Genomic DNA, 9,866 nt, shown 5'->3' on the forward strand with positions numbered 1-9,866 from the left:
TTTGGCATTCAGCGCGGCAGCTGAAAAGGATAATTGGCCACTCATCATCGCTGCCAGTTGGTTGTTGTGTCTTTAAACTTAATCACAGTAAGAACTGAAAGGCTCAGAGTGTTGAGCTGAACCACAGAGATGGTAAAGAGACCTGTTTGTCAGAAAACGAAACCTCTGACCTTTGACATTTGTCTCATAAATGTCACTCTGTTTTCGGGTCCCAGTAAACTTCCTCTCTCCTGAAAGTCACGTCGAGGTGGGGCAACATTTTTAAGGCTGAGGCTGGAAATGTGTTCTATTCTGTGGCAGAAAGTGTGGCTTTTCTACAAATCTTAGTTCATGTCTGGGCATCTTCAGCAAGACTATACAGCTGAAACCATTAAACAAGTGAGAAGCAGAACAATAATTGGTACCTATTTTGATAGTTCCGAAATATTCCAGCATTGCAGCTACTCGATTTATGGGGACCCTTGTTTAACAATTTCAGATGTTCTATTGACCAAATGATGAATCAAAAACAATCACACAATAATAAAGGACTGTTTTTTCAGTTTCTGTTGTGCGAACATCACCTCGTGTTGTCAGTCTACACCTAAACTTACACGTAGATACCTCCAAAAAGTTACTGATATAAGAATCCTTATTATGAGAACATATAAATTCTTTCTTGGTTTCTATTTGCACTGAGGCTGGGATTTTTAGTACAATGCGATGCCCCCGCAGTCTTCTGTTAAGAAGTTTTCTGAAAAAAATGAGCCCATGTGAAGCAACAAATACAAGTTTATGTCCATGTTAATTTTATTTCTTCTGTATATGAAAAATTAGGAATAACAACTAGAATCCATCATTCGAATCTTCTTCTACTACAATTAATATACTTAGCTACATTAGTTATACTTCTGTTAATCATGCAGCAGCATGATTACATAACTCTGTAAACACAAGGACACTCGCAGTATTCCCATGGACTTTCCCTTAAAAATCTGATTCAAGTGCACGTTCTTCAAAAAGCTCTCTGATCCTCTCGCTCCCTGACTGTTATCTGAAAGCCGGTTCAGAGGAAAGACAGAGTGTGGAGAGGGGAAGACAGGAGACATGATGGCAGAGAGAGAGCGAGAGAGAGGGGAGGGAGGCCTTTCATCCTCTCAGATAAAGAGAAGAGCTGGATTGGCGGCTATCACACTTTTAATTGGGCCTCATCTTTTTGCCTCGCGGGGCGTTGGAAGTGGACGACAGGAATGTGCCAGCTGGCAATGAGACCATCTACATCCCCGGTGCATTCTTGTTATCAGCCACCCACAATCTCTCTCTCTCTCTCTCTCTCCCTCTCTCTCTCCCTCTCTCGCTCGTTCACACCCTCCAGGCTCGGTTCTACCTCCACTTCCTTTCTCCACCTCCCTCCCTCCTTCTCTCTTTGTGCTCCCTCGTGGATACCTGGCATATTGCTTTCTGTCCTCCTCTCTTTGTTATCCATCTCAATCTCTTCCTTTCACCCTCTGCGGTCTCCCGTTCTTTGCTTTCCTTCTCCGTTTCTCTCTCTATATATCTTCATCCTGTAGCCTGTCTGCATTCCCCCATGTCTTCTCTCTCTCTCTCTCTCTCTGTCTCTCTCTCCCTCTCTCTATAATAGCCTATGATAGGATTCCTCACATTCTTGTGTGTTTTTCCGGCTTGCTCGCCGTTGTCCTGCTCTGCTGGTCACATTGGTCACAGCAGGCTTCGCATAGACACACTACATGCACAAACATATACTGACAGACCAAGGCTTACATCCCTGCAATCGCACAGTGACAACATTGTCTGGTATGGTGCTCGATGTGTATTTTTACTCTTTAATTACACCCTTCTTTGTTAATTACATATGGGAGGGTTTTGATTTAGCCAAGGCAGTTTTATACTAAAAATACCTTTCCGTGCGCTAAAAGACGAAGTAATTTTAATATAAGCATTACTAATTAGGCTCCTTTCAGAGCTCTTTACATTTTCCAAGAAAATATCTAAAACACTGCCCATATAATGGCGCATGATGCAGCTATATCACTTGTAAATGCTGAACAGAATCTAATTGCACATATTTGTTTGTATGGTGGTTGATATTCTTCATGTGTGGCTCTGTTTGTCAGCCTCTGTGCTGCACCATGCTGCCCCCTGGTGGTTGTGATGGTGACTTACAGTCTGTGGACAGCAATCTGCAGTTGTATAACGTTGGCTTTGTTGGTTATGGAGCTTCTTCTTTTTTTTGTTTGGTAATCTAGTGGTTACACATACATTTAATGATGTCGTGTAACCTCAGCTGTCTGGTAGAAAGACACTGATTCATTGTTTACCTCACAAAGTTCTGCTTTTTCTGTCTTGTACTTCGAAGAAAGGGAAGCAAACAATTTACTGATTAACCGCAACGTTAAAATCACAAATGATGTGTACACACACCCTAATGGCAACGCCGCTCCCCCAGCAGGGTGATGCACCCCATGACACCATTAAAGCTGCTCAGAAACAGCTTGAAGAACATGTCAAAAAGGCCAAGGCATTAAACCGGACGACCAGCTTCCCAGATCCCAAGGTCATGTGGCTCATCGAGTCAGAGCTGTTTTGGCAGCACAAAGGGAACTGACAGAGTTTTATGCTGTGGTTTTAATGTTGTGTCTCATCAGTGAAGTTGTGAATCTGTATTTACAGTGTTTATGGCTGATCTAAATTCATGATGAGCAGATATTGATTGGGCTTTATTTGGCATTTGTGTTTCTGGGGGTGAACCAATGCATTGAACTCTCTCACACCCACACACTTCTCCTCTGCTGCTGGTTCTCACAGTAAACGCTACCCAACTCCACTCCTCCCATCTGCGGAGCTACGCCACACACTGGGATAGCATTAAAGGCTTGAATATGCTCTTTTTGCAAACATCGCTGTATAGTTGTTGTTGTTGTTGTTGTTGTTGTTGTAATGTAATGCCACTTTCTAGTCTCTGAGTCCGTCCGGGGACTTTGTTCCACATGTGTAGTCTACTGGTGTGTACCTATTCCACACATGTACACTGCTGCCCTTGTAGAAGGTGGACACAACATTTGAATGGCACGTAATGCTGATTTTTGTGAACTTATTGCTGACAAAATTTACGTTACGCTGACCCTTTTGTACTCACTGAAGCGAAAGTTATAACACTGTCCTAGTATTTAGAATCTCCAGCAAAGACTTTTTCACTTTGTACGTGTGATTCTTTCATCATACACATGTAGACTTGCTGTGCAGATGCTTTTGGTCTCTTGTGTAAATTCTGTTGATGGTTAGTTTTCTGTGATGTTCCAGTAGTGAACCACAGTTGCATACAAAATCTAAATTGTAATTTAAAAAGTGAGATGCCCTCCGTATTCTGGTCTTTGTTCAACTCTGCAGATAATTTACCCACCATTGTGCATGAAAGCTGGGAATTTTGTGTTTAGACAAATGGGAAGAAACACGGCGCATTTGGAGCAACTGTCTTTTGAGCTCCATGGATACAAACAGAAAATTGGGCTCATACCCTGCTGCTGCTGCTGACAGATTATTTTTTAATGAAATAAAACACTTCATCACAAATGCACTTTTTTTTAAGCGCTGACAGCAAAGAGAAACCTGAAACCTGTTTTCATAGAATTCAGGTGGTGCTGATTAGAGGAGCACAGTGCTCTAATAAGGAGAACTCCAGAAGCAAGCAGAACACTTGCCCTGTTCTTACATATTATTTCACTCCATCTTTTATGTGGAAATGAGGTAGGGATTCTGTTGTCCCTCAAGACATCTCTCTGCATCTTTAACACTGATGCACGATGATTAAAGTTTCAGCTGCCGTGCTGTCTGTTTGGTGGACGGAGCCCCCTCACATCAGATCTCACAACACAGGCTGAATCTTCTTTTCATAACTACCTTCATGTTCATCTGTAGCTGGAAACATCAGCCTCACTTTTGTATTGCCTATCAAAAGCTTGTATACACATTCACCAGTCTGAATTAATTCATGAACACCAGTCCCTGATCTCCCAGCTCGGGCCACAGCGGCATTGTACAGTATACACGGCAGACTCACCATCACTTGATGTTTCAGTTCAAACATGCTGACATTTTTCTTTATGTATTAAAAATGCATTTAATTCTCTCCAACTTTCTGTCTCCAGCACTACACCAAAGATGCCGATGGACTTTGTACCAGACTGATTAAACCCAAGTTGATGGAGGGAACAGTGGCAGCGCAAGACGAGTTCTCCAGGAGTAAGGGCACACAGAGCTCATTACGCTGCTCTACAGGGACACGACAGGGCATCATTGCACACAGGGACATTTTGTTATTCCTGTTTATGCACTGCTAGGTTAACCTCACCAGCTTAAAGTCTGTTGCACACACACACACACACACACACACACACACACAGTATACAGACAAATCCTGCATCTCCCACAAGGTTCTGCTATCATAGCAGTCCTAATAGCATTAATCACCAGAGGGTTATTAATCTTTGTATGTCTGGAAATGACTGCTGGGCTTCACAGGCTTTCAAGGTCAGTCTGGGTCTTCTCCACCTCTGTCTCCCTTCATGTACGCATCTGACCCGACTAATTCCTACAGCAGAAAAATGAGACAAGAAAAATGTCAGAATAAATCAAGACTTTATCTCCCAAGTGAGAGATTCATCATTTTTAAAGTATCACACTTATTTTGACATGAAGATGGCTGCCATGCACATGAAACTGAATATTTTAGTTATTTTTCTGGACAGCCAGCAAATAATTCTTATCCTTTCATCTTCACTTTTGACTTGTACACTCATATAAACATGTAGTTATAAAGACATTAAGTCACAGGTTATTTTTTTCCTTTTATGAGCCTGTTAGAGAGTAATAAGAATCAGAGTCAGATCAGAATCAGCTTCAATGGCCAAGTACGTACACAACATACAAGGAGCAAGGAGAATAATAGAAATAGGAAAATAAAAAATAAAGTAAAATAACTATAGAAAGAAAAGAATTAAAATAAATAATAAAAACTAAAATAAGATAACAAATATATACAAGAATTTACACATCTGAGCAGAAAAAAATAATAATGTTTTTGGACTTTGAGCATGAAGTGTCATTAATGCTGTCTCTTGGCAGGCGGCTGGGCCTTGAACAGAAAGGAGCTGAAACTCATCCAGACTATTGGCAAAGGAGAGTTTGGAGGTGAGAAACTCTCACTAAGACATTTGCATCACTTATTTTCATTCCATACGTCAGCCCAAGGTCGCCTTGGAGATGGCACTAAAACTTCACCTGTCTGTGTCCTTATCAGATGTGATGGTGGGAGACTACAGAGGGACCAAGGTGGCGGTCAAGTGTATCAAGAATGATGCAACAGCGCAGGCTTTCATCGCTGAGGCTTCTGTCATGACGTAAGATCCTCCCACTATTGCATTTGTCCTTCAGACCACCTGTAAAATACGTCTCTGTCTGTGTCTACACCGGGTTTGTTTAAATTTAAGCTTGTCCTCTGTCATTGACTATTTCCTGTGTTTTTTAAGAGATTTAATTTTTGCTGTGTGCATATAAAGGCGAGGCGTGTTGTTAATGTTTTGCTGCATTTAAGATGGTATTTTTCTGTTTGCACAGGCAACTGAGGCACAACAACCTGGTGCAGTTGCTAGGGGTGATCGTGGAGGAGAGGGGCAGTCTTTACATCGTCACAGAATACATGGCGAAGGTCAGTTGCGCTAGACTTTCTAGTTCTGTCTCAATCTTCTAAAAAGTTTAATTGTTTCAAAACTGGAGAGTTTTTCCATCAAGGTTTTTAAAGAATAACTCCACATTTTTTTTCTGTATGGCAGAGTTATTAGATAATTCATATCGGGCTCATTAAACTACCACAAGCTTCGGTAAGCCCATATTAAACAGCAAAGTGACATTTGTGTTCTGCCACCTTGTAGCTGTAGCTAACTAAGAGTTTGAATTTGAAAACTAACGTGCTCTTAAAAAACACTGACATGTTTGTTTTGGTCCATTGTAAGTCTCTTGAGAAGCCCTCATGGAGTCAGGGATTTTATTTTTGCTCAAGCCGTTCATGTTAAAAACACACTTGCACAGTGTGATATAAGTGTCTCTGGGATATAAATGTTGTGTTAATAGTCTGATCTGTTCCACAGGGCAGCCTAGTGGACTACCTGCGCTCTCGAGGACGGACTGTCCTCGGTGGAGACTGCTTACTCAAGTTCTCACTGTGAGTCCTCTTCATCTCTGTTCAAGCACTTAGATTAGATTTGTACAAAAGGCAGATGTTTAATCAGCACAGCTCAGGGTCTCCAACTAAACTGCTCCTGCTTCAGCTGTCAGAAATGAACTGAATTTCAACAGAACAGTGTCACGCACTCAACTGGAAACATAAAAGAGCTGTTTGTTTGTTCAAGGAACCATCACGCAGGTTGTTTGCCTTGGTAAACAGTTGCTTTATCTGCAAATCAAGGGTTTTAAAGTCATCATTTATTTTTAATTTAACAGTTATTGAGCTCATGCTGTAATGCAGCACAGGTTATAATGAGTGCAATCATAAATTAATCATAAACATTTGGATCAGTAGACATAATCCACTGTGAATTATTTCACATTTCTTTTTCAGCAGGCGCTTCAGTGTAACACTGGCCTGAACTTGTGAGAAAATTACAGAAGAATACATTTAAAAAACTGTGTGTTATGCACAAGAGGATTTTATTTTTTTTGTCTGATAATTTTAAGTTAAGTAAAACCTCTGAAGCTGAATTTAAATCACAGTTGCTTTTCCTTCAATGGACACCACTTATGTGCAGCACAGTTTGTGTCCTGTGAGACTGGATAATAAAAATCATAAATACAGCCACAGTTATGTCCGTATGAATTAGGGAATATATCTTCACCTGTGGGCTGTTATCATCTTAGTCATCCAGTCCTCACTCATCTTCTCTTCTGTCAGTGATGTGTGTGAAGCCATGGAGTACCTGGAGGCCAACAACTTCGTCCACAGAGACTTGGCAGCTCGTAATGTGCTGGTGTCTGATGACAACATCGCCAAGGTCAGCGACTTCGGCCTCACCAAGGAGGCGTCCTCCATACAGGACACCGCCAAGCTGCCCGTCAAATGGACCTCCCCCGAAGCACTAAGAGAGAAGGTGAGGGGTGGACGGGTAGCAGACCTGTGCTGATGTGTTGTTGCTTTCTTGGCATTTGCATTCATCTGCTTCTACTACATGAACTCAAGTTACAGGGTGGTGCGAATTAGAAATGGAGGCTGTTTCATATTCGGGGACTGCACCACCTGACAGGGGATTATTTCTGAATTGAGCGTATACCGGTTCTCTTACATCACGTTGGAATGTGGGTTGTCTGTAGCCTCAGTATTTCTGTTGCTGGCAAGTCTATTAACAGTGTGTCTGTTAGCGTTAATCAGCCCAAAAAGTGCTTCATTAGCCCAGTTTACCCGAGACAAGTTTCTGGTGGCTTAAGTGAGGGGTTTTCCTACAGTGTAGTAAATACATGAGTAAAAACAAGTCCAAAGTTTCTCCCACATCTTAATCAAGTCACCTGTCAAGCTTCCAAGAATTACTGCCAGCATGACATTATGAGGAGCTTGAAGAAAAGCTCAAAGCCAGAGAAAATAATTGTGGCCACTCACAGCAGCCTGACAGGCAAGAGTGCGAATGTCTGACTGAGAGACAAGCTGCACAGATGTGGCGCTAAGGTACATTATGCATCACATACACTACACTTTAATGGCAGCACTTAATTTAAAAGGGTAAAGGCTTTAACAAGCACCAGTGTTGTCTGCTTGGAATAATGGTGTCTCAGAGAAACTTTCCAAACAAGACTATTCTGAAATTGCTTTGTATCTTTCAGCTTTAGAAAAGGGAGGTCGTCTCGTCACGATTAAGGCAGTTTTATATTCAGACTCGTGCAGTAAGTCAGGACAAGGAACAGCTGAACTCTCTCATTTTCTGCTTGTAGTTGCTTATACACATAGGGTTATAAAATTATGGCTAAAATGATCATCCTAATTATTTTCAGCAATATTGACATCACAATAATTTACCATAGATTGTAGGGGCAACTTATTTTTATTCAGCAGAGCACTGATATCACCTCCATGTTGCCCTACATTCCTGCTAATATACAAATCTTTGCATCACATGAATACTTGAAAATAAGTTTTGTCTTTACCTTGATTCAGCCAAAATCGTGTTCATGATTGATATTTGATTAATTGTGCAGCCCTTCATGCCTACCTTCTTAATGAGTTTTACACATGTAGCTCAACATAGTTTACATTTTGATTTTCTCTAGTGTCGAGCAGCAGTGCTGGTTGTTGTGTCTGTAGTATTTGCTCACTTGAGCTCTTGAAATAGGATTAAAACAAAACACTTTTGTTGGGCTGCATGCACAAAAACCTAATCTGCTCTCTGAATGCCTTCCTGCACAGTGTGTGAATTTGGGCTTCTCTTTTGTCCAACAGAGGTTTTCCACCAAGTCAGACGTCTGGAGTTATGGAATCCTACTTTGGGAGATTTACTCCTTTGGCCGTGTGCCTTACCCTAGAATTGTAAGTACCTTCACTAAGGTCTGACATACACCAGCAGATGGCAGGCTTTGTTGCTGGGACGAGCGTTTTGTTTTTTCTTATTTGTTTTTGTGCAACATTAGTGTAATGTCTGGTTTCCTTAGTGTTGACCTCAAAATAATTAGATTTATGTCGCTGAACTGCTGGAGCGGATGATGAAAATGTGACACGAAGTGTGCTGTAAATTATGAACTTAATTATTCTTTGCTTCATGCTTCACCACTTGTTACATTTACACGTTTAGGTATTTGTTGTTTTGAAGAATAACCTTTGCCTGGGACAGTTTAATCATTTGCATTAGATGACTTATTGATCTGAACATTGATGCAGAGACTCTAATGTGAGCTTTGCTCTGTTTGTGTCCGTCAGCCGTTGAAAGAGGTGGTGCCCCGGGTGGAGAAGGGGTACAAGATGGACGCCCCGGACGGCTGCCCGCCAGTGGTTTACGACCTGATGAAGCAATGCTGGACCCTGGACCCTGTGGTGCGGCCCTCCTTCCGCATGCTGAGGGAGAAGCTGCAGCATATCAGAGCCAAAGAGCTCTACCTGTGAAGAGGAGGCTCAGGTGGGAGGGGGGGCGTAGGAGGGAGAGGAGGGGGGCAAGACACAGCCCAGCACAGCTGTAACATGGGAGGAGGAGGAGGAGGAGGAGGAGGAGGAGAAGAAGAAGAAGAGGGACCACAGCACCTTCCTCCTGCCTGCCCGGCTTGTTGACCCGTGGGACTGCCATAGCGTGCCCCCTCCCTCGACCTCAGGCGTCCACCAGCCGTCCTCTGCTTCCACACTAGGACTGTTTTCCTGTTTGTGTTGTATAGCTTTTGCCAGACAATTTCCTCTTCTGTCGATGGGCCACTGCTCTTTCCTCCTTCTACACCTGCCTCTGCTCTCTCTCTTTGTCACTTGGTCCAAGTCGCTCTTCTTCCTCTACCTGAAAGATCCCTTTTTCTTTCTTTGTATTCCCTCCCCTCCTCCTCCTCCCCCTCCTCCTCTCCTGAACATGGCATTAACTGGAGGGGAGGCTGGCCTTTTCCTCCACGTTTGTCAGGTGCTCCTCCTTCCTCACCCCACCCATGTATCATTCCTGGATCTCTGTATCACCATGTGGCTCTGCATGCCTTTCAGCCCACCTCTGTGTCATTCCATCCTTCTATCCCTCCTTGCTTTCCCTCGGCCGTCGTGTCAGGTGTGGGGCCTTCGCTCTGTGCCAAAGTGCCTCCAGTCTACAGAGCTCCAGACTTCCCTCCAACACTTCTTTTAATTGGACTGTTGTGGTTTCATTTTTTTT

At 42.7% G+C, this 9,866-nt stretch overlaps 1 protein-coding gene across 1 annotated transcript in view; it reads left to right on the forward strand.

Moving 5' to 3' along the window:
- cskl (c-src tyrosine kinase-like) overlaps nucleotides 1-9,860 on the forward strand; it is a 44,492-nt gene extending 34,632 nt beyond the window's left edge. The window contains exons 6-13 of the mRNA XM_008277644.1: nucleotides 4,146-4,239; nucleotides 5,122-5,187; nucleotides 5,297-5,396; nucleotides 5,614-5,704; nucleotides 6,144-6,217; nucleotides 6,944-7,139; nucleotides 8,477-8,563; nucleotides 8,951-9,860. Coding sequence (XP_008275866.1) covers nucleotides 4,146-4,239; nucleotides 5,122-5,187; nucleotides 5,297-5,396; nucleotides 5,614-5,704; nucleotides 6,144-6,217; nucleotides 6,944-7,139; nucleotides 8,477-8,563; nucleotides 8,951-9,133 — 891 coding nt within the window. The 3' untranslated portion in view covers nucleotides 9,134-9,860. The remainder of the gene's footprint in view (nucleotides 1-4,145; nucleotides 4,240-5,121; nucleotides 5,188-5,296; nucleotides 5,397-5,613; nucleotides 5,705-6,143; nucleotides 6,218-6,943; nucleotides 7,140-8,476; nucleotides 8,564-8,950) is intronic.
- The last annotated feature ends 6 nt before the right edge of the window (nucleotides 9,861-9,866 follow it).

The sequence above is a fragment of the Stegastes partitus genome, unplaced genomic scaffold (genome assembly GCF_000690725.1).
Source record: "Stegastes partitus isolate 25-593 unplaced genomic scaffold, Stegastes_partitus-1.0.2 Scaffold104, whole genome shotgun sequence".
Classification (NCBI taxonomy): Eukaryota; Metazoa; Chordata; class Actinopteri; family Pomacentridae; genus Stegastes; species Stegastes partitus.